Genomic DNA, 25,982 nt, shown 5'->3' on the forward strand with positions numbered 1-25,982 from the left:
CAAAAATCGCAAAAACATCAAACTCTTAATGTTTATGTACAAGGCCGAATCTTAACATGATCCAACCTCCAGCTCATTCCTTTCAACAACCAAAACCGAATGCTCAAGCCATCACCGAGATTTCAAAATTTTGCCATGGTTTGTGTAAGAAATTTGCTAATTAACTAGAAACAAGTTTAAAACTTAAGAATTTAACACAACATACTAACCTCCCCTTAAGCTCAAGGTGACCGAAACCTCTCTTCTTCCTCCTTTCAAACCGGCCAAGAAGAACCAAAGGATGAAGCCTTTCTTTTTTTTCTAGTTTCGGCAAAATGGGGGAACAACCACCACTTTTTTTTTTGTTTTCATCATATTCCCTTTCATTATTTTATTCCCATGCTCCTTATTTTATCATACCTCCCATGAAACACTAACTTAACATGTTTATGACATGTTTTTGCCCATCACACTTTGTCCACCATACTTGTCATGGCCGGCCACTACTAATTAGGAGGGAAATTGACATCCAAGTCCCCCCTTTTTATTTCATGCACTAATAGATCCTTATGCTTTGACCTATCACATTTCAAAATTTTCTCACATAAATCCTATTTACTAAAATTCACCTACAATTAAACAAAATTCAAATATGAAAATTTCACACATGCATATATACATATAATAAGCATCAAATATGACAGCTAATTATTTTTATGACTCGGTTTTATGGCCCCGAAACCACTTCCCAACTAGGGTCACATTAGGGCTGTCACACAGGGGATGGCTCAGAGTGAGTTTTGTTATAAAGGGGATAATTACAAGAAAAAGGTTAGGGAGATTTGTAACGTTTGGAACCGAACCTACCGGATGGAAGGAGTTGCTGTAAACCCGATGGTGACCCCTGGGTATAACGAATGGAGGAGAAGAATGGTTAATGATAACATTCTGAGGCCAAATCTAGAAGATGCTCGACTGATAGAGGAATATCTATGAGTGGTCCCCTCTGAGTTGGAAATTATAAAGCAAGACTTTGAAAGGAAAAGTTCAGAGTTAGAAAAGAAAATAGAACATTTGGAAGTGGAAAAGGTGTACTTGAAGCTGGATGTGGATGTTCAAAAGTCGGAGGCCGAGAATTTGAGAAAAAGAAAGAGAAAAGTTGAAGAGGACCTTGCTAGCTTGAAGGAATATTACAAGAGATATCGTGCATCAGTGAAGAACACTGGTTTAGGTAAAATGTCTGAACAATGGAGGCAAGAGATCCAAGAAGAAAAGGCTAAAACTGATCAGTGGAAGAAGAAGTTCCATGATACTAAGGCACGAGAGGTTGGGTTAAAGAAAAGCTTGGATGATAGTCATAATGAAAAGGAGATGTTAAGGGCCCGGGTAGCTGAGTTAGAGAAGGCACTACACCAGCATCGGAGTCGAAACTCGGTGATTGAATTAAATGCCAACTTAAGTAGGATCGAGGATTTGAAAGGAAAAGTAGAAGAACTGGAGTCTACACCTCAAAATTGTGAACTCCGAATTGAACGACTGGAAGTAAATAACGGTCAGTTAAGTGAGCAACTTCATCGATCTCAAGATCAGGTCCGGGATAGAGATTACCTCATGGGCGAAGCTATAATCCAAATACGAGAAGTGGCTGATTACTTACAGACTCTGGCAGTTCAGGCAGATGTGCTGGGTGCCAAATATGAGTTAGTGTCAGAACGAGGGCAGGAGTTAGCCTCCCTTCTTAGGAAAGTGAAGACTTTGAGCATTAGGGCTAAGCCATATATGTAATTCGTTTTATGTAAGGGATTTTGTTTTTTGAAGTAAAGTTTTTTAAATGGAATTGAATCAAAATCGACGTCTTTTTTTTGCATTCATCTCATGCATCTTCATTTACATCATATCATATGCATCTCTAATTAAGAAGAATTTTTTTGAAGTTAATTTGAAAACTTGCAAAAGTTCACCGATTAAGCACCACTATAATACGCGAAGGAAAATGAGAGCCATGGACCAAAGATTAGAGAAATTAGAACAGATGCAGAAGGAAATGCAAGAGCAACTACATTTACAGATGCAGGAGCAGTTTCCAAAATACAACAAGACATGAGAGATCAGATGTTAGAATCCCAGGAAAACATGATAAACCAATTTGCACAAATGTCGGCTGGAGCTTCGAATAAATGAAAGTCTTATGATTGGTACCGGAAGCAATGATGAGGACCCTTTTGTTCCCCCAGGCTTTACGCCAGCGAGCAGTCAAACGCCACAACCTAGGCTATCTGTTAACATTAAACCTCCGTGTCAAACTGGTACTTCAGCCTCGATGAATTTCCCAATAGGCTCAAGCTCTAACCCCGAGGATAATTTGGCGAATCCTAGGGTCCCTGATTTCGATGAGGCAGTAGAAGTGGAAAAGGCGAGAATGGAGATCCTAAAGTAGCTAGAGGATCGTTGCAAGTGGCTTGAGGAGAGGTTCAAAGCGTAGGAGAATGCTGATTGTTACGGTGGGATTGATACTAAGGATCTGAGCTTGGTCCCAGACCTAGTACTTCCTCCAAAGTTCAAGATGCCGGAGTTTGAGAAATACAACGGGACCAGTTGTCCTGAGGCTCACATCACAATGTTCTGTCGAAGGATGTCAGGATATATCCATAATGATCAGTTATTAGTCCACTGCTTCCAAGATAGCCTGACTGGGGCAGCGGCCAAATGGTATAACCAGTTGAATCGGGGCCAAATTAGTTCATGGAAAGACTTGGCACAAGCTTTTATGAAGCAATATGGCTACGTAACGGATATAGCACCTAATAGAATCACTTTACAAAGTATGGAAAAGAAGCCAAACGAAAGTTTTAGGCAATATGCCCAGAGATGGAGAGAAATCGCTACGCAGGTTCAACCGCCACTGCTTGAGAAGGAAATGGCCATGTTGTTTATTAATACCCTGAAAGCACCTTTCATCAATCACTTGCTAGGAGACGCAACCAAGAGCTTTTTGGATATAGTAATATCCGGTGAGATGATAGAAAATGCAATAAGGTGCGGAAAGATAGAAGCTGGGGAGAGCACCAAGAAGTCAGTCTTACGAAAGAGAGAAAATGAAGTAAACAATATAAGTAGGAGTTATGCAAAACCGATCACTGTGAATCAACTGAAAATAGTAAACGCGAGTCAGCAAGCCTCATCAAAGTAAGAGTCTGATACAAATCGGAATACGGAGAAACTCCAGTTTAAGTCTATTCCAGTGACGTATAAGGAGTTATATCAAACTTTATTTAATGCACATGTTGTATCCCCGGTTTACCTGAAACCGATGCAACGTCCGTATCCTAAGTGGTACAACGAAAATGTCCAATACGAATACCATGCGGGAATCACAGGACATGCGATAGAAAATTGCACCGCATTTAAGAGGTTAGTGGAAAAGCTCCTTGAAATGGGCATCATAAAATTTGATGAGTCATCTGGCGGGGAAAATTCGTTACCCAATCATGCCGATAAAGGGGTAAATGTAATAATTGAGAATACCGAGAAGAGAGTTAGAACGGCTGTGGCTGAAGTAAGAACACCATTGAGAGAGGTTTGGAAGGAAATAATGAAGAGAGGGTTAATCACGCAGAGTTCGGGAAATAGACCCCAAAAAATAGAGAACTATTGTGAGTTTCATGATGAGGAGGATCATGAGATCCAAGAATGTGATGAATTTAGGGCCCTAATACAGGAACTAATGGACAACAAAGAGCTGGAATTCTTTGAATATGTAGAAGAGAGAGATGTATGCACCTCGGAAGGAGGGTCGTTAGGAAACGACTGTGAGATTAATCGGCCAAGAGTAATTATTTCACAGCCAAAGATTAATGAAGTTGGATTGAAAATGGCACCAAGAATAATGATACAGAAACCCGTTGCTTTCCCTTATAAGGATAGCAAGAGGGTACCTTGGAGCTATAATTATAATGTGACAATCCCGGGAGGGAAGAACCAGGTCAACACGCAAGGGGAAGCCAGGATGTAGGTTTCTATACTAAAGCCGATTTAGTAAAAGGGAAATCTTTATTGAAGCAAGGGGAGGAGCTACCTGTTAAGGAGCCAATAGCTGAGAATGAGGCAAATGAATTTTTGAAATTCCTAAAACACAGTGAATATAGTGTCGTGGAGCAGCTACACAAACAGCCAGCTCGCATCTCAGTACTGACCTTGCTTTTAAGCTCGGGGATACACCGTAACACGTTAATGAAGGTGTTAAATGAGACTTATGTTGCGAATGACATCACAGTAAACAAGCTAGACCGCCTTATCAATAACATAAGTGTAGATAATTTCATCTCATTCAGCAACGATGAAATACCATCGGGGGGTAGGGATCTACTAAGGCCTTACAAATCACTACCTGTTGTAAGGGGTATATTGTGCCGGGGGTCTAATTGATAATGGGTCAGCACTGAATATTTTACCCTTATCTACATTGAATAGGCTACCAATAGACAACTCTCACATGAAGACGTGTCAGAACATGGTGAGAGCATTTGATGGGACTGAAAGAAAGGTAATGGGAAGGATCGAAGTACCTCTTTTAATTGGTCTGAATACATATGAGGTAGATTTCCTATTAATGAACATTAAACCCTCCTATAATTGCCTGTTAGGGAGGCCTTAGATTCATACGACATGGGCAGTACCGTCATCATTGCATCAAAAGTTGAAATTAATAATGGAGGGTCGATTGATAACAATAAACACGGAAGAGGATATTATTGCATCTGTTACCAGTGATGCACCATACATTGTGAAGGATGATGAGGCGTTGGAGTGTTTTTTTTCGTTCGTTGGAGTTTGTGAATGCCACTTTTATTATGGAGGGAAGTAAGATCTTGATACCCAAAGTGTCCAGTGCTACGAAAATGGGTTTACAACTGATGGTTAGAAGTGGAGTATTGCCTGGAAGAGGACTCGGAAAGTATCTACATGGACGGGTCAAGGTACCAGTCTTGACTGATAAGCGGGATTACTTTGGCTTGGGATATAAGCCGGATGCAAAACTAAAAAGGAAGGAAGCAGAGAAGAGACAAGAGAGACGAAGAGCACGTTTAAGTGGGGCAAAAATTAAATGGGAGCCAATGAGCTTTCCCCACATATCCGAAACTTTTGTGTCAGGAGGAATGATTTATCTGGAGAGCGGGATGACAAAGGAAGAATATTTTGAAGACATGTTCGATAGCTTGAGCATTAATGCTATACTTGGAGAAGAAGTGGAAGAAGGAAACTTACTGGGTATTCGCCCTTACATGCCTGGAAGTGTGCTGAACAATTGGACTGCAGAAGAGATTCCTGTAATTTTTAGAGCAAATTCAAAGTAATGTTCAGAACATACTTATTGTTTTGGCCTAGAGCAATAAGAATCTTTGTGAAATAGGCTCATGTTTAAACATCGTTATTTCAATAGATAAATGCATTTTCATCACTCTTTGAGCAAATATCTTGTTCTATTTTTCATTCATTGTCATGTTACAAATAATCTATTCTTAGATTCATTTTTGGACATTCTTTCATATTTGCAACAGGTCCCCAAATATCAACGACACGAGTAGTACTGATATGGACCCTGAATCTCTTTTAGAGCAAGGTTTGTGCTTAGAGGGATCTCAGAATTTTGAAGATGACGAGGATTATAGTTTATCTCCACACTTGTTGAGGATGGTAGAGTGAGAAGAGAAACAGATTCTGCCTTACCAGGAGACAATTAGGAGCGTAACCTTGGAAGAAGGAAAGGAGGTGAAAATTGGCACTTGTATCAATGAGAAAATAAGACAGGACCTTATCAAATTATTGCGAGAGTTCAAAGATGTCTTCGCATGGACATATCAAGATATACCAGGTTTAAACCCCGATATTGCGGTACACCGTGTCCCTATAAAGGAGGAGTGTAAGCTGGTATAGCAGAAGCTCTGAAGGATGAGACCCGATGTGGCAGTGAAAATAAGGGAAGAGGTCAAGAAGCAATTTGATGCTGGCTTCTTACGAGCGGTTAATTACCCAGAATGGGTAGCTAATGTTGTCCACGTCCCTAAAAAAGATGGAAAAGTGCGGATGTGTGTGGATTACAGAGATCTAAACAAAGCTAGTCCAAAGGATAACTTTCCCTTGCCTCACATTGATACCCTAGTAGATAATACGGCAGGCTACTCACTATTTTTTTTATGGATGGATTCTCGGGGTATAATCAGATTAAGATGCATCTTGAAGACATGGAAAAGACTACGTACCCTGTGGGGAACGTTTTGTTACAAGGTGATGCCATTCGGTTTGAAGAACGCAGGAGCAACGTATCAAAGGGCTATGGTAACCCTCTTTCATGACATAATGCATAAAGAGATTGAGGTTTACGTTGACGACATGATCGCAAAGTCTCAAAGAAAAAATGAGCACTTACAAGTCTTAAAGAGGTTATTTCTGAGGTTGAGGAAATTTCAACTTAAACTCAATCCGACGAAATGTACTTTTGGAGCTAGGTCAGGAAAATTACTGGGTTTCATTGTCAGTGAAAAAGGAATTATAGTTGACCCGGACAAAGTCAGAGCTATACAGGAACTGCCTCCACCCCGTACTCAAAAAGAAGTTCGTGGTTTCTTAGGAAGATTAAACTACATTGCCCGGTTCATTTCACTACTAACAGATAAATATGACGCCATATTTCGTTTCTTTAAGAAACACAATCCAGGTATATAGGATGATGAGTGCCAAAAAGCTTTCGACAAAGTTAAACATTATTTGTCCAACCCTCCAGTGCTGATAGGCCACTGATATTGTATTTAACAGTATTTGACAGTTCAATGGGATGTGTGCTTGGCCAACATGATGAGACCGGAAGGAAGGAAAAGGCGATATATTACCTCAGTAAAAAATTCACTGAGTGTGAAATGAGATACTCTTCAATTGAAAAATTATGTTGCACTTTGGTTTAGACCACTCGGAGATTAAGGCAGTACGTGTTGTACCATACGACGTGGTTAATTTCGAAGCTAAATCCTTTAAGGTACATGATGGAATCAACTGCGTTGAGTGGAAGGATGGTCCGATGGCAAATTCTGCTTTCTGAGTTTGACATAGTCTACGTGAACCAGAGGCCATTAAAGGAAGTGTCATAGTAGATTTTCTGGCCAGTAGAGCCTTAAAAGATTATGAGCCTCTGAACCTTGATTTTCCCAATGAAGATTTAATGTATGTGGCAACTACCAAGGAAGACACATCCAAAAATTCTTCTTGGAAATTGAATTTTGATGGAGCATCAAATGCTGTTGGTAATGGAATTGGGGCAGTTTTGATATCCCCGAATGGAGATCATTATCCGTTTACTTGCAAGTTGGATTTTGACTGCACAAATAATATAGCAAAGTACGAGGCATGTATCATGGGAATTCGTGCTGCCATAGATCATAAAATCAAGGTGCTAGAGGTATATGAAGACTCTGCATTGGTGATCTATCAGCTCAAAGGGGAATGGGAGACGAGAGATCCCAAATTGATCAGTTATCGAAAGTTAGTTTTGGAATTAATTGAGTAGTTTGATGACGTCACTTTCTTTTATCTCTCACGTGATGAGAATCAGATGGCCGATGCCCTGGCTATATTAGCTTTTATGATCAGAATAAATAAACAAGATGATATGAAGCCAATTCAGATGAGTATTTGTGATGCTCCAGCTCATTGTTGCAATATAGACGAAGAAGAGGAGAGAGATAACCATCCTTGGTATCATGACATTCTGCGATATGTGAAGAATCGTGAATACCCCGATCAAGCCACTGAAAATGACAAGAGGATATTGAGAAGGCTCGCTAATGACTATATCTTAGATAGAGAGATCCTGTATAAAAAGAGGAAGGATCAGATACTGTTAAGGTGCGTTGATGCTGTGGAAGCGAAAAAAATCCTGGAAGAAGTCTATGAAGGTGTTTGTGGAACGCACGCCAATGGGTTTACAATGGCTAGGCAGATCATGAGATTTGGGTACTACTGGTCTACGATGGAGGGAGATTGCATCAGTTACGCCAAGAAGTGCCATAAGTGCCAAATTTATAGGGATAAAATCCATGTGCCTCCTTCCCCGCTTCATGTTATGACTTCCCTATGGCCTTTTTCAATATGAGGCATGGATGTCATTGGACCAATCTCGCCAAAAGCCTCTAACGGTCATCGGTTCATTTTTGTGGTCATTGATTATTTCACCAAATGGGTAGAGGCTGCTTCATACGCCAATGTCACGAAGTTAGCAGTCAGCTAGTTCTTAAAGAATGAGATTATATGTTAATATGGCATGCTAGAAAGGATCATACCAGACAACGCGTTGAATTTGAATAATAGCATGATAGCAGGGGTCTGCAGTCAGTTTAGAATTAAGCATCATAACTCATCGCCATATCGCCCGAAGATGAATGGTGCAGTTGAGGCGGCTAATAAAAATATAAAGAAGATTGTGGGGAAAATGGTTGAGACTTATCGGGATTGGCATGAAAAATTACCATTTGCTCTTTTTACTTAGCGTACATCTGTCAGAACTTCTACTAGGGCAACGCCTTTTTCATTGGTTTATGGAATGGAGACAGTTTTGCCTATTGAAGTTGAAATCCCCTCCCTCCGAGTGTTGGCAGAATTAAAATTGGATGAAGCAGAATGGGTCTAATCCAGATACGATCAGTTGAATTTGATCGAGGAAAAGAGGCTAAAAGCCATACATCATGGACAAGTGTATCAGAAGCGAATAATGCTAGCTTACAATAAGAAGGTTCGCCCTAGAGTGTTCCATGAGGGGGACTTGGTGTTAAAAAAGATTCTTCCTATACAAAAGGATTTTAGAGGGAAATGAATGCCGAATTGGGAGGGACCGTATGTGGTAAAAAATGCCTTTTCTGGAGGAGCGTTGATATTAGCTGAGATGGATGGCGGGAACTTACCTAACCCAGTCAATGCAGATTCAATTAAGAAGTACTTCGCTTAAAAGAAAAAAAAAAGAGAGAGAGGCCAAGATGAAAACCCGCAAAGGACACCTTGTGACCAATGGGGTTTTGAATTGAAAACCCGAAAAGGGCAATTCAAATTTTGATCGAAGGTAAGGGTAGATGGTATTTTTGCTATACCTGAATTGACAGAGAAGAGGTATGCTACATCTTGGGGCATCGACAAAGTACCCTAGATCTCCTAGACACATGCTGAGTTCAAAATAGGCCTCAAGGTATTCGTTCAGAGAAGCTCAGACTGTGATATCTAGGCCACCTAGTTTCATATCTTACCCATGTTGTATTTATTTTTGACTCTATTTTTCCTGAGATATGGTCTCAATAAATTTTCTTCTTATGATATTTACCATATTGGATTAACGTTTTTTGAGCTATGTTCCTAAGCAATTTTTCTGTTAGCCTATTATTTTTTTCTTTCGAGCATTTTTTGCATTGAAATGACGATTAATAGACTAATAATACCCTCACAAAGGAGGTTTTGTATATTACTGGGGAAGCTTCTAATGTTACAAGAACCGGAAACAGGACTACTGTTCAGAACTCCCCAAGCCTAAGTGCAGGAAATGTTGAAAAGAGGGGTCTAAGTTAGTACACTTCTCGGGATTTTGTTTGTCATAGGTACCTCGACGAATAACGAGAAATGTCAACCCAAGTTTGAAAAGGGGCTTATTCTCGAGAGAAAAATGATATTCAGCATCTATGCAAATATCATGCATACACATTTGATCATGACACCCAAGAAATGGTGTGACAGATCAAATTAAATGGAGGAAGATTCAGATCTTATACCCTTGAATTGTGAGGGGGATGGTTGAAGAGAAATCAGATTATATTCCCTTGAGTTGCAGTGGGATAGTTTAAAAATGGTGCAAGCCAGAAGTACGGTGGACTGGACCCTGAAGTTATAGTGGGGTAAACCAATTGAAAAAATAGGATTGTTTCTACGAGTTCTCTATCGAAAAGTATCAGCTGAACGAGAAGACCCATGTCATTGAAGCGATAGCCTTAACAGACAACGAGTAATGTTGGCCCAAACATGTAAAAAGGGGTCATTCTCATGGCATTCTGCATTCATACAAATGTCATTCATAATACATTTAATTAGGAGCATTTGATTTATATTGATCATGATATCCTAATCATTTGACATAAGCATACCCTAGGAAATCAATTCTACAGACAGATTCCCCAGTGGACAGTGTAGCAAAATTGAAAACTACAAATCTGATCTTCGCTGAGTGGAGCGGGGCAGATCAAATTTCGGTAGATCTTATCTTCGCTGAGCAGGAATGGAGTGGATCAAATTTTAGCAGATCTTATCCCGCTGGCAGGAGTGGAACAGATTAAATTTCGGCAGATCCTATCTCTCTAAGCAATATTGGAGTGGATCGGAAATTACAGATTATCTCCCTAAGTAATAGTGGAGTAGATTAAAGATGGTGAGTCTTAACCCCTAAGAAATAGGGTAACAGACTGAAAATATAGATCTTATTTCCCTAAGCAATAGTAGAGCGGATCGAAAATGGCAAGCTTTATCTCTCTGAGCAGCAGTGGAGCAAGCTGAAGATTACAGATCTTATCTCCCTGAGCAGCAGTGGAGCAAGATGAAGATTACAGATCTTATCTTCCTAAGCAGCAGCGGAGCAGATCGAAGACGATGAGCAGGCTTTAACTCCCTAAGTAGTAGGGTAAAAGGCTGGAGGATTACAACATCTTATCTCCCTAAGCAGTAGTGGAGCAGATCGAAGATAGCAAACCTTATCTCTCTGAAGTTGCAGAGAGCAAGTTGAAGTTACAAGTCTTATCTCTCTGAAGCCGTAGCGGAGCATATTGAAGATAACAGATCTTATCTCCCTAAGCAGTAGTGGAGCAGATCGAAGATACCAAACTTTGTTTCTTTGAAGTTGCAGAGAGCAAGTTGAGGATACAAACCTTGTGTCCCTAAACAGTAGTGGAACAGGTTGAAGTGACCAGTTATTATCTTCTTCACATGTCAGTAGAGTATATTGAAGATACAAATCTCTTCTCTCTGAAACTTATTGGAGTAGATCGAAAATGTTAATTCCTATACCCCTGAAGATGCAGTGGGATGGAATATGGCTACTTGAGCAAGATGAACAACAAAGAGTTAGGAATCAGCAAGACCGGGCAAAATTGGCTTTTTAATGTCTTTGCTTTGTTCTCGTTACACAAACAACGAGCAAAGAGGGGCAGCTGTGGGTACCAATTTTTGCCCGGGCCCATTTACCATTAAAGACCAAAATTTTAAACCAAAAACAAACCCCAAAGACCAAAAACAGACCTAATTTTGAAGCCCAAATACTTAACCCTAACCCACAAACCCCAAAACATTTTCAGCCAAGACCCTAGCCTCCAACTGCCTCAATGCTTCCACTACCCACGTTCTCCACCACCACGCACTCTACCTTGCATGTCCGGCCAACTAGCGTGAAGTATGACCCACGCCCCACGTCCATTATACCTGCGACTTGAGCAAAGAAATAAGAGGAAACTATTTGTATTTTGGCTATAAAGCCTTCATATTTTCATTGTAAAAGGGCGGGGCGTTTTTTGATAGACAAAAAGAAACACAAAATTAGTAGAGAACAACTAAGAAGAATTTTTTTAAAAGGTTAGCTTTTGCTGTAATTTATTTCTGTTTTTTTCCTTTTTCTTTTTTTCGGATCCAAAACAAATACAAAGTATAAAAGAGAGAAGTCTTACCGGAGTTGTGCTCATGTCGTCGATGGCTATCTCACATGGGACCTTTGACGGAGGTGGTGCCTGATGAAGAGGAGAAAATGAGTGCATGAGTTGAGAGAACATTTCAAAAAATTCTTAAGTTCTTTTCAAAAAAAATCAAAGGGGTGATTGTTAAAAGGAAAAGGAGTTTTAAAAAGGTGGATTTGGGTTTTCAATAGGTTTTAGTTTTTTTTTTCAAAAAAGGTGGCTTAATTTTAATAGCTTTTGGGGAAAAGAAAAATTGCCTGTACATGGACAAGCTGGTTCTGTGCATGCTCCCTTAAATGGGTAAATTTCGCAGCCAGTCCTTCCTACTTTGCATTACCTTTAATCTGTCCCCATTATGTCTATTTCATTTCTCTCCAAAGGTTTGTGCACTGTTTCGAATTGGTCCACGCATGAACAGTGTTTTTGGTGATTTGGGTCATTTTCAATTTTGATCCCCGACTATCTGTGCGCGTTTTATTTCGGCCTGCAATTTTATTTAAATGATTAGTTTTATTTATAGATTATCTCTTTAGTTTTGTTATGCTTACAATGAAGTTTCTTTTCCCTTTTAAAATAAGAACATATTATTTAACATATAATTTTGTATTGTTTTGTTGATTTCGTGGTTTTTATTTTTTTCATGTGCATATTTTTTTCCCAAAACACTTTTGTATATCATCATTACCCTTTTTTATATATTATTTATATTAGGTTTATTCATTTCACATATTGTTTACTTAAATGTTATATATATCACTCTGCATATTGCTTGATCTTTTTGGAATTTTATTTATGTATTATTGTATTATTTTTTTATATTTTTTTTATATTTTTAATACATGTCTAATTCCATGTAAATTATTTATTTTATGGCATTGATTTTAAAATTCATTCGTATGATACTGTTTTAATATATTACTTATTTATGTTTTTTAAGTTTTATATCCATTATTTGTTTAAAAGTTTTGGTGTTACCCCTATAGTAGTGTTTAATGCTTTAAAAAATTTCCTATCTTCCCTATTGTTCATTTTATTTTAAAGCTTGATATTTTATTTGGGTATTTTGCTTGGAATCTCTTTCAAGTTGGCGATTAACTCATTAACTTATTATATTATTTTTATTATCTTTTTTACTACTATTGTACATTATTATTATTTTGGGTTACTTTTTTTAAATTATCTTTATATGATATTCATTTTATTTATTTATTAAGAGTTAATTATTTTAAATATAGTTTATTATACTTATTATTATTTATTATTTATCATTATTGTTAGCTTAGCATCATTATTATTTTAATTTTACTATTATTATATTTAGTAATACTATTGATATATTGCTATTATTGTCATGTTTATTATATTATCATATTTATGACTATTGTTGTTTCTATTTTTTATTATTTATTAAAAACTTTTTTTTATTAATATAGGGTTAGCATGATTCTCATATTGTCATTTTTATGTCATCCATCATTATTTATCTTTTTTTCCTCCCCAAATTTTAATCGTTTTAGTTCTTTTATTCCATAATGTATTCTCAACTTGTTTTAACATAAAAACAATTTTCTATACTTAATCGTTTTAAAAAACGTGCCCTACCGTATTGAGTTCGTCTTTTTTATTCGATTTAAGTATTTTATTCAACATTTTGTTCCTAAATAGTTTTTAATAAATGCAATTTTCTATACTTAATCGTGTTAAAAAAACGTGCCCTACCATACTGGGTTTCGTTTTTTATTCGATTTAAGTATTCGAATATCCTTCTTAATCGATTTATTCTTTAAATTTTCTCCTAAACAATGGCAATTTTCGATATTTGGAAGCTCGGAAAATTGTACCCTACCGTATTGGGTTTCGGTTTTTGTTCGATTCAAATATTCGAATATCCTTCTTATTGAATTTCTCCAAGTTTTGAAAAGTGGAGGCAGTGTTCTGTATTTAAAAAATTTCGAAAAATCATGCCCTGCCGTACTGGGTTGTGGCTTTACGTTTGATTTAAATATCCGAATACCATTTTTTTAAAAAAAAATAAAGTGCTCGAATTTTTAAATAAAAGACGAGCTCATAATCGGGGGTCAAAAACGATATGTCCTACCGTACTGAACGTGATGTTTTACCTTGAAGCGAGATGGTCCTTAACTCATGTTTAATTTACTCAAATGTTTCAAAAAGGATGATCGTACTTTAAAATATTTTCAAATCTTTAATTTTCGACATTAAGACATAAATTAATCAATAAAGTATCAATTTTAGGCGTATTGGGGGTGCTAATCCTTCCTCATACGTAACTGACTCCCGAGCCTATTTTCTCAAAATTCGTAGACCAAAATGTTTTATAAGGTGGCCCAATCACACCACAAAAAGGATTGGTGGCGATTCCGAATTTTCGTTTTCAAAAGTCGATTCCTCGTTTTAAAAAAAATGATTTCGACAGGTACCATTTTGTATAATGAAAACCAAACATAGGTACCAATTTGAACGAAGAAAAACATAGGTACCAAAATGAACATGAAAGTCAAACATAAGTTCCAAAGAGTATATTTATCCCATCATTTTTCTTGTGGTAAAAGTACTACAAAATCCCTTGTACTATACCCTATATTGCATTTTAACTCCTCAATTGAAAAATGGGCAAATTAACCCTTGTACATAAGATGACTGAGCAAAACTGCTCATTCGCTAAAATTGCACTGTTAAATGTCTATTTTGGTGTTTATATATGAGATATAATAACAAATTTAGTCCTCAACACATTTCTTCAATTTGACTCCTACTCTTTTATTGGAAATAAATTAGAAAATTTTGAAACTAATAAAACTAAAGGGTCAAAAGGGCCTTAGTAACAAATCTAAAAAAAAATTTAAACCCTTTTAAAATTTAAAAATTATTTAAAAATCATAAAAAAATATAAGAAAGTTATAAAATTTTTATTAAAAAATAACAATACCAATCTATTAAAATCGAACTATTTTATTGGGCCGATATTGTTACTTTTTAAATATTTTTTTATGTTTTTATAAATCTCATTTTTATTTTTTATGATTTTTTAATGATTTCTAAATTTTAAAAGGGCTTAATTGTTTTTTAAAATTTGTTACTAGGGTCTTTTTTACCCTCTAGCCTTATTAGTTTAAAAAAATTCTAATTTACTTCTAATAAAAGAATAGGGGTCAAATTGAAAAAAATGTAAAGATTGAAGACTAAATTTATTATTATACCTTATATATAAACACTAAATTTTAATATAAAAATTATTTTATTCACTAACTTAACTTACATGAACTAATTTATTTTTTTAATAGTGAAATTAAAATGTAATTTAAGACATAGTATAAGAGATTTTTTTCATACTTTTATTTTTTTCTCCCTCAGTTTGTCACATGTACCAAAAGAAAATTAGACCCGAAAAAGCTAAATAAAAGATGTCGAGACCATTTTTTGAAAGACGGGATCGACTTTGGTTTTGAAAATAAAAGAATATGGGAGTCGCCACCAATCTTTTTTGTTTAGGTGTGATTGGATCACCTGAAATTTGGTCATTTTAATAAAATATTTTGATTTACTAAAATAACGATTTTGGTTTACGAAATTTGAGAAAACGGGTTCGGGAGTCGGTTACGTAGGAGGAAGGATTAGCACCCTCGTAACGCCCAAAATTGGTACCTAATTGATTAATTAATGTCTTAATGTCGAAATTTAAAAACTCGAAAAGAATTTAGAATACAATCCCTTTTTTATGTTGGTCTAAACGAAGAATTTGCTTGAGTAAATCGAAATGGATTCTAAAGACCTTGTCCCGAGGTAATAAAATGCCACATCCAGTACATTAGGACACAACATTTCAGACCCTCGAGAATAAGTTGGTCTTTTGATTTTCAAAATTCACGTGTTTTAATTTTAAAAGGTTATTCGGTTATTTGGATCAAACGAGAAAAATCAAAACCTAGTACGTTAGGGCACGATCCCTCGAATTTCCAAATACAGAACATAGCCTTACTTTGAAAATTTCTTTGTTTCTTAAAAATTTTATCAAACGTAAGTTTAAAACGACATAGGCTATTTTGAAGCATAATACAAAGATAATCAATTGTATTTAAACATAGTTCATGGGGAATAATAGTGCAATAATATAAAACAGCTATACAAATCAAGAATATGTGATAAATAAATGATATAATAATACTAATATACTACAATAGCCATAGTAATAATTACAAACAAATTACAATAGTAATATATATGAATATGAATAAGTAAAGATGGAATAAATAAATAATAGTGAGGGCAATAATAATAAAGTAATGAATAAATAAATATAAGGGAAAATGTTTAAAAATATTGGAAGTAAAGAACCAAATTAAAATAAATAATATTTAAAGCACAAATTGTAATAAAACATATATAATAGTATGACAATAATAATAACAATAATAATAAACAAATAAATAAATAATGATGATAAAAATAATAGTAAAGAAAATAAAGATAAAATTAATAATGATACTAACGAATATAAGTGATAATAGAAAATAATAATAATAATAATAATAATAATAATAAATTAATAAATATTTAAAGTTTGAAATGATATAAGAAGATATATAATGTGAGTGAGGAATAAAAAATAAAATGAGTATATTTAAAAAGTAATAGGTAAAAAAAATATAATAATAATATAATAGTAATAATAATTACAAAAATGATAATAAAATAAAATGATAATAAGAATAATAATAATAAAGCAAAGAATAATTAAAATGATACCGGAATAATGAAAATAATACCTTAATAACAATGATATGGTAATAATAATAGTAATAGAGAACAACAATACATTAATAATAATAATAATAATAATAATAATAATAATAATAATAATAATATGTAAAAAGGGAAATAATAATATAGTAAAATAATAATAATATGTTAATAAGAGTAATAGTAGTAGTAATAATAGTTAATGATAATAAAAATACATAATAATAGTAAAACAATAATAGTAATAATAATATATTAAATTGATTAATTTAATTAAAATATTGAAAATAATAAAAAAAGGACTAAATTGAACCTAAAATAAAAGTTCGGTGCCAATTTGAAATAAAAAAATAAAGAATAGGACCAATTTGGGCGCACAGATAACAAGGGAGGACCAAAATGGGCAATATCCCATCCTCCCAAAACGCACAGCACCAAGGGAGACTGAATTGAAAGTCAAAATAAATTACAGGGTAAAATTAGGAATAATGAAAATTTTAATTTCAAAACAATAAAAAAGCGGAAGGGCTAAATGCGCAATTAGCCCTTCCATTAAAAAATCGCGAATCTTCAACTGGAGCGGGTCGGGTCGTGGGGAGATAGGGGTGAAACGACGTCGTTTAGTCGTCTAAAATCCGGCCCAAAAACGGTGTCGATTTGAACCCCATATAAAGAGCCGAAATCAGAAAAAAAAGGCATTTTTCACTTTCATTTCTTCAAAAATTTTGAGAGCTCCCAGACCCTCTGGTCCAATCACCGGACCGGTCATCGGCCACCGCGCCAGCCACCGTACACAGTGGCCAAAAATCGCCAAAAGGTAAATTTTTTTATTTTATTTTATTTGCTATATTTATCTAAATATATATATATACTGTTTTTTTTAATATTTAAAGGTATGTACAAATGGGTTCGAAAAAGAAAGAAAAATAAAAAGAAAATAAATAAACCTTTATCTCGAAATCTTTGACTCTGTTTTCGGTGTTTCTTGCTGCGATTTTGTGTTGGTATTCAAAACCTTTTGATGGTATTTTTTACTTTTTTTTATGTTTGAGCCTCTATTTTTTATTTCCAAGCCAAAAAAGAGTCCCCTTGAAATACATTTAGATTCAACCTTTATGGCCATTTTTACAATGGTTTTTAATCTATTCTACTGTTTGTTGCGTGTTTGCTTCATCTTTGTAGGGTAGTTGACGACGGTGGAGCAGGTGGCTAATAGGGGAGTGGTGGTAGGTGGTGGCAGAGGTCAAAAGACCTAGGTGCGGTGCCGAATTTAGGGGCTAGGGTTTGTTCTCTTTTTTTATTTTTATTTGTGCTGTTAGGGTTAGTTTGGGCTTGGGTTAATATTGGGTTATCAAATTAAACCTCATAATCAAGTTTCATTTTTAAATTAATTAATATAATAATACATGATTATATTATTTTAATAATTTAATTAATTATTTATAACCTTAATTTCGGTATTCGTTTCAAACCCTCGATTTATAAACGCACAAAGATAGTCTTATAAGTCGGGGTGTGACCACTCTCAATTTTCACGAACCCGATTCTTCTAACCTAGTTTTTGAGGTGTGACATAGATACTATACTACAATTTTATTATTTTAGATTTTTAATTTCGGTATTTTTCGAAATGTGTTTTTTTAATTTTTAGATTAACTTTTTTTTTTCTGTTAATTCCAAGGGCTGCATCAGGATATGGTCTTGGTCTCCCTCCTTAAATGGTAAAATTATGGTTTAATTCCTCAAAAAATTGTAAAATTATAAATTAATAAAAAAATAAAATTACATTTTACACATCAAAATTTCCCTCGAAAAGTTGTCTAGGTTAACTTCTAGTTAATTTAATCAAATATGACGATTATACAACATTGGGAAAATTCTTTTGTATACACTCAAAGCATACACCAAAATTTCTAACGTTTTTGTTAGAAATTTTGATGTTGGTATAAATTAAAAATCTTAATTTAAGTTCGAGTGTGCAATATAACTTTCGTACAACATTGATTTTTTTTTTGGGTACAAATCATGCATTTTCTTCACACTCTTTTAAGAAGACACACACACAAAAGAGAGTATATATACTATATATTCAACTATACAAAAAAGTTATGATATATATGCCACATCTTTTATGTTAAAACAAATAAGCTATGCCAAGTTATTTGAGGGAATGGAAAAAATAAGTAAGCATTGGGACTAAAAATACAAAATTTTAAAAACAGTGGAATTAAAAATATCGAATTATAGTAAAAGGATTAAATTCACAAAAAAAATACATGGTAGAGGGACTTTCTACAAACTTTGACCATATCAATATTTTCACCGCCAGTCTCATTCTGATCCCTCGAAAGCAAGTATGTAATGAGTAAATTTCATTAACATCTTAAATAATTAAAAATGTATGATAAAAATAGAAAAAAAAATGAAATTCTAAGAATTATGTGTGAATTTATAATTTTTATAGAATTACAGAGTGGAGTAAACAGACAATAATGAAAATTTAATTAATATAAATAAACTCATGAGTACACAAAAGGTCAAGTTATTGCAGAAGTCCACAACATTAATTTTGCAATTAATTCAATTGCTAGACTTTTTTAAAAAAAATTTGAAAGTTTTTTTTAATAAGTTATAAATATATAGAAGTAAAATTATAAATAATATACATCCAACAAATTTTAATTCTAAATAAATTATACAAATTGAAAATAAAATATATTTGAACAAATCCACATGTAAGTCCGTTCTTGACATTTTTGGGGCCTTAGGCAAAACAATAAAATTGAGTTTTAGGTTCTTTAAAAGTTGATTTTTTTTAAAATTCTTTAAAAGTTGGTAAAAAAAATTTTGGACCCCTTAAAAATTGAAAAACAATATTTTAGACCTCTTTTAGCCTTAGGCCTTACGTGACCACAGCTCCAGATGACCCCAGGGTTGAGCCTACCCATAGTAAGACTTGAACCATCATAAATATGGTGGAAGTGGAGAACTCATACAATTACATATGAAGAGACTTGAACATAAGTTTTTAAAATTCTCCAAATCTTAACCTTACATCTAATCTAATATAAAGATTTGCAAAATTTGAAATTTAACTTATGTGACCCTAATACTAAATTTGAATATAATTAATATAATATTAGAAAATGCTTTTATTATATTTATAATTAAATTAAAATAAAATTATTTTTTAATTGTTAAATAGCAATAAGAGTGAAGTCAAATGGAATTGTTAAATATATTGTTTAAGGTTTAACATGAATGAATAAATTTATCGAGCGAAACGGATAACGTAATCCTTAAATAATATAAAAGTATATATTTATGAGTATTTACTCCAAACAAATCTAAAAAGTATACATAATTGTTAATTATGTTATATTTATGAATATTCTCTTTTAAATTCTAAAATTTTGACACATGTAACCCTTTAAATTTATAAAGTTATTTTTAATATTTAGGTGGTGTTGGATGTGGATTTGAAATATTTGGTAATAGAGTTTGGGACCATAGAGATAATTAAAGAGGTTGAGATTAGTGGCAAAGCAAAGCTTTCACCCATTTAGCATTGAAAGGATGATAAATGATGGGTCCAAAGACCCCCCTAATTGAGACTAGTTTAACACACTCCACCAAGGTGTCTCTCTTAATGTGCCAGAAAACTGAAAAATGTCCATGTTTATGCATGTTCATTTATTGAACTCGCTAATGAGCTGGTTCTCAATTCCTTTGATTTCACTCTTGGTCCATTCCCCTATTATTCAAACTTGAGACCAATCAAAAATGAGTAGAAAATCAGTACCAATATATTCAAATATATATATTAACCATATTTATTGCATATAAATATTCAACATGAATATTTTTAAAAACGCATATCTTCTCTATAACAAATTTCATTAAATATCATAAATGAGAGAGAAAGCAACCTTCGGGAACAGCACCAAAAGCAATTGGACTTTCTGTTCCAGCCTCAATCCTAACATATCATAAGAAAAATGAAAAACTGGTCATCCAAGCCTTTCTTAATTATGCATCTGTACATAGTTTTTTTCTTATTTTCTGCATTTTCTATAGGTTTTTTAAAAGTGGGAAAATGAACCTTTTGTTTATGCTATTACTGTCAACCGGTGGAATTAACAAGGAGAGGAAGTGATGGATTAGATGCGGTGGTTCACCTCTGAGTAAGGTGAAGAGCCACTAGAAATAGGATGGGTCTTTTGGTGAGAGAGTTTGAGAGGAAGAAGTTTCTCATATGGAATGAAATTTGGATCTTCTTCGGTTATTGTTGTTGGCTGTTGCCTATGTGTTTAGAGATTAAATTATACATGATTTTCTTGCAATGATGTCCTAAGATATTACATTTTAAGACAATTGAGTAATCAATGATTTGGAAATTTATTGTGTGAGACATTCATACTTAGTAAAGATATGATGTGGTATGAGGTTCAATAGGTTTAAATTTGCCTATGATAAAAGGTGGAAGATTCATTAGGTGCGTGATTCACTAGTTTATTTAAATTTGTCGAATCGTGTAGCATTATTTATGCGATGTAAATAAACAAGTAATAAGAGCAAACAAACACAAAATCTACACAAAACGGATCGATACAAAAGTTATAAGAGGAATCGAGTTTTACCATTCCTGATTTTAGATTAAAGCAAGAAAACAGGAGGCACTTGTTAACAACAAATTGTCAAATATTAATGTTGTTGCAGGTTCAATTGACCAATGCGAAGGGCTCAAAGATCTTTCTTGTTGTAACGACTGTCGATTATGTTAACACTTTTCTAAAACAGTTGCTGTTTTACATGGGGTCCTGTGTCCTTGTATGTGTCTGTTTTTTTCAATTGTCATGTCGTGATCTTGTATTTGACTTTGTACTCTGCTGTTGGACTACTAATGAGTTTGACAATTAAGTTAGTATATTTTTGTAGGACGGTGGCATGGGTTCTTATTACGTGCATGTAGGGCCTGCATTTGTTTGACGGTGCCATTACCTTAATATTAAACACACAATACGAAAGAAAAAAGAAGGGAAAATCATATGGATATCTCAAAATTTATTAAAAATATCTTAAATACATAAACCCTTATTATTTGAATCAAGCAGTCGAACGGTACGTTCTATCTTTTATCTTAATTTTCTTCATTTATAAATATATTTTAAGAGGTATTTCTTATTTTGTTAATCTAGTTTTTTAAAGTTTCAATTACGTGAGTGGAATAATTTTGTTTTGAATTTTAATTTAATTTAATCCGCTTTCAAAAGCAGCCATGATACACTTGCACATGTTAATAAAGTGATAAATTGGTAATTGTCAAGTTTTGATTGGCGAATTACCTGATGATTAATTCACCAGCCAAACATGATAAGAGCATATTTATTAAATTTGATTATTTCATTTATTGACTAAAGTTAATAAAGAAACACATGTACATCCCACGCAAGACATGCATGCATGCCTCATGCACTTTTCTCACCGGACCATGCGGAAGAAACTAATTTATTTATTACCATTACCATACTTACAGTGATTTATAAACAACTAAAGATAAAATCCCATTAACAGGTGTTTATAATCAGTGTATTTGCTTTTAACAAGAATGTGATTGTATTTTATTGTTCATACTATATACTTATTCATAATCACTTCAATTTGGGAGTTAATATTAATGTATATTTAAGTACATTTAAATTTACGTTATTTTTATTGTTGTAACAATAATAATGTTAACTGAACTAAGGCTTAATCAATTATATTCGTGTATATATATGTATTATAGAGTTAAATCACTATTTGCGCCTAAACTTGGCAACTATGTTCACATTGGAACTTGAACTTTTTTTTTGTCCAAGTCTTAAACTTGATAATTGTTCTTGTATTGGAGCCTGATCTAGGTAATTGTTCCTACATTGGGGCCGAACTTTTTTTTTCAAATTAGTTCTTGAACTTGACAATTGTTCCCATATTAGAGCCTAAACTTTAGGGTTTTTAAGGAAAGATCAAAGACTAACGTGGACAATAAAAACGTTTAAGCCTAATGTGAGAACAAATTGACAAGTTTATGGCCTGACTTGTACAAAAAAAAAAATCAGGCCCCGATGTAGAAATAGTTATCAAGTTCAAGCTTCCAAAAATGATTTAATCCTATTAAGCTTTTCACAAAGTTGGTGTCATCTATCAATGTCAACTCAATTTGCAAATTACTAAAAACCCTTTTACTTTTACAAAGTATCAAATATTTATATGAGGTTATTTTTATCTTTCCATATTTTTTTAATAAAATTAATAATACTATATGAGATTTGAACTTGGGTTACATTATTTAACTTTTAACTTAACTATTTCAACCAAAGGGGATAAATATCAAAATTATATTTGAACTTTGATCTAATTTTACAATGTCATTTATGAACTTTGATTTTATGCAATTTTATACATGAAAAGTTAATTTGATTCAATTTTCACAAATTAATAACAAGATTATCGAATTAACAACATTTTACATTTATATATTGCGTACACAAACAATTATATTGATCCAATATGATAAAAATGTATGTATTTGTTTCTTTAAATGTATACAGTATTTGAATCAAAATCAAAATTTCATATATACATTTGAATCACAATTTAAGTTTTATGGTATAACTGCGTCAAATCAAAATTCATGTATTAAATTGCATATTAAACCAAACCTCATGTATAAATTTAATATTTATCTTCAACCAGAGCCTTAAATTTAAGATAAATTTTTTTATAAATATACATTTTTTGTATTGTTCATGTCCATTTTATGTAGATTTTCTTATACTCGCGTCATCGATGTAACATAAATTAATATTCATAGTATTACATTTGTTATCATAATACCTTTAACTAAACATACATTTATGATAGTAATTAAATCTTGATTAGAGATTTTTTTAAATACTCATAACCACTCTTTAACTCTTAAATAGAAGAATAAATGCGCTTCAACGCACCCGTACTTAGACCCTCTTGTACTAATAATAATGTCGATGCCAATCGAACTAATACTTAGTGGACATCTCGATTAGATATTTATCATCAATTTTTATAAACAATGTATTTGCTTTTTACAAAATTTTAAAATTTTAACTTAAATTATTCTTATAATGTAATTTACCTCCAATATTTATTGATAATTTTGACTTTTGTTCATCGTGAATATTCGTTAAATTAATTACTTTTCGTCGCTATAAAAAATTACACGTAACTAAGACTAAGTCTACAACGGCAATTTAAAATCTGCAGACTTGCATATACTGTAAATTAATTAACCCCATTATTCATAACCTATTTTTCTTTATTACTACTTTTTTTTTAATACAGAAATAAAAATGGCAGAGTCTGGCCAAAAATATAAATAAAAATGGGAGAGAGAGACAGAGAGAGGAGAGAAATAACTAGGTTTCCTTTGTACAGCAGAAACCACATTGAATGCAACGCGGTTTTGTGAGGCAGAAGAGGCATTGGCTTTGCCGTAGCTCAGCTGACTTCGCCATTTCATTGAATTAATGCCCCTTGCTGTCATCTTTTGACTCTTTGCATACACCCCCAGTTGCAAAAAAAGGTCTCTTTAAAGTTTAACCCCTCTCTCTCCCATTTTTTTCTTATATATGCCAATTGCAAAGTCATAAACTCTGCCTTAGACCCTTGTCTTCAATTAACCACAGAAATTCCTATAGAATATCTGTTTCTTTGGTTGAGGTTTTCAGAAGGTAACTGGTAATGGGGAGACCACCTTGCTGTGACAAAGTCGGTGTGAAGAAAGGTCCATGGACTCCTGAAGAAGATATCGTCTTGGTGTCTTATATTCAAGAACATGGTCCTGGGAATTGGAGAGCTGTTCCTACCAATACAGGTTTTTCATCTTTTTGATTAAATCATAAATGGAATGCAATCAAAATTCAAGATATTAATGAATTTTTTTTTATTTCCCAGGGTTGCTCAGATGTAGCAAGAGTTGCAGGCTTAGATGGACTAATTACTTGAGGCCCGGGATTCGAAGGGGTAACTTTACAGAACATGAAGAGAAGATGATAATCCACCTTCAAGCTCTTTTAGGCAACAGGTAATTAATTGATTCATCTTTTTTTCTCTGATTTATTTTAATCTTAGATGGAAATGAATAATGGGGAGTTTTAATATTGTTGCAGATGGGCTGCAATAGCATCTTACTTGCCTCAAAGAACAGACAATGACATTAAAAACTACTGGAACACTCATCTGAAGAAGAAGCTGAAGAAACTCCATGGAAGTGAAGGTTATTGCAGAGATGGGTTCCCATCATCAGCTGCATCAGACCAGATTTCACGAGGTCAATGGGAGAGAAAGTTGCAGACTGATATAAATATGGCTAAACAGGCTTTATCAGATGCATTGTCGCCTGAGAAATCAAGTGATTTAGCTGAGTTGAAACCTTGTCATGGGAACACTTATGCCAAACCAGAAGGGTATGCATCAAGCACAGAGAATATAGCTAAGCTGTTAAAAGGGTGGATGAGAAAGAACCCATTAAAGCCTGCTTCAACAAACTCTGGTGTCACTCAACAATCATATGACAACATGGCGGCTACTGGGGTGACCACCGATTCAGCTAATTCTAGTGAAGGGAACGATCAAAGGTGCAGCAAGCCAATATGTGAGGGTTTTGAGTCATTGTTTGTGTTTGAATCTTTTGATTCTTCAAATTCAGATGATTTCTCACAATCCATGTCAACTGAGGCAAGCCTTAGTTTGCAAGATGAAACAAAGCCAGATCTTAGTCCCCAACTTTCATTGCTTGAGAAATGGCTTTTTGATGATGCTGCAAATCAAGGGAAATATTACCAGCTTAGTGATATCACATTAGATGAAAACCCTAGTTTTTTCTAGAGGGGGGGATTTGAGAGTTCTTGTTTTAGGAGCTTTTGGGGATTCTTTCTTGGCTTATTTTTTTCAGTCACCCCCTTTAGTGGTACTACAGAAGTGTAAATTTTCACAATATTAGTGTGTTGGCAGATACCTTTGGTCGAGAATAAGTAATTTCTGCCTTCAATCCTATTTAGACAATGATTTGTCTGCTTTGTAAAATCTTGAATTTGGAATTATAAGATGATTTAAACTTACTCCCAAGTATACAGGTAAGCTAGATTTTTTTTCTTCTCCATATTTTTAGAAAGTTTTATAAAAAATTATATCATATTTACATTAATTTTGATTGAATTTGTAATTTAATATATAAATGAATTTTTTTATTTTAATTTGGTTATTACAAACCATTAATAAAGTTTTAAATTAATAATTATGTTTACTTGTCTTAAAAATAATTAAATTAATTTGTTTTTATAAATGTATACAATAGAACTAAAAATAAATTTTTATATATATAATTATACAAAATCAACATTCATGTATTATGTTACACATTAAAACAAAATTTATCTCGTATATTTATATATAAATATTTAAAAAAGTAATATTATTAGT

At 33.6% G+C, this 25,982-nt stretch overlaps 1 protein-coding gene and 1 long non-coding RNA gene across 2 annotated transcripts; both read left to right on the forward strand.

Annotated features, from left to right (window-relative positions):
• The first annotated feature begins 17,193 nt into the window (after positions 1-17,193).
• LOC121229596 (uncharacterized) lies at positions 17,194-17,899 on the forward strand. The gene is made up of 2 exons (XR_005927382.1): positions 17,194-17,298; positions 17,664-17,899. It is a non-coding gene; the product is annotated as an uncharacterized lncRNA (long non-coding RNA).
• A 6,049-nt stretch (positions 17,900-23,948) lies between these two features.
• On the forward strand, positions 23,949-25,621 carry LOC121229597 (myb-related protein 306). The gene is made up of 3 exons (XM_041114294.1): positions 23,949-24,375; positions 24,456-24,585; positions 24,671-25,621. Exons 1-3 carry the CDS (start codon positions 24,243-24,245, stop codon positions 25,386-25,388), a joined length of 981 nt encoding a protein of 326 aa, XP_040970228.1. The 5' UTR covers positions 23,949-24,242; the 3' UTR covers positions 25,389-25,621.
• Positions 25,622-25,982: the final 361 nt, after the last annotated feature.

Source organism: Gossypium hirsutum, chromosome A05 (genome assembly GCF_007990345.1).
Source record: "Gossypium hirsutum isolate 1008001.06 chromosome A05, Gossypium_hirsutum_v2.1, whole genome shotgun sequence".
Classification (NCBI taxonomy): Eukaryota; Viridiplantae; Streptophyta; class Magnoliopsida; order Malvales; family Malvaceae; genus Gossypium; species Gossypium hirsutum.

Bases quoted from the DNA above. Each gene is read 5' to 3' on its own strand.
- LOC121229597 (XM_041114294.1), top strand. From the start codon at position 24,243: ATGGGGAGACCACCTTGCTGTGACAAAGTCGGTGTGAAGAAAGGTCCA. The intron at 24,376-24,455 runs GTTTTTCATCTT...TTTATTTCCCAG, and splicing joins AGCTGTTCCTACCAATACAG to GGTTGCTCAGATGTAGCAAG. The intron at 24,586-24,670 runs GTAATTAATTGA...ATATTGTTGCAG, and splicing joins CAAGCTCTTTTAGGCAACAG to ATGGGCTGCAATAGCATCTT.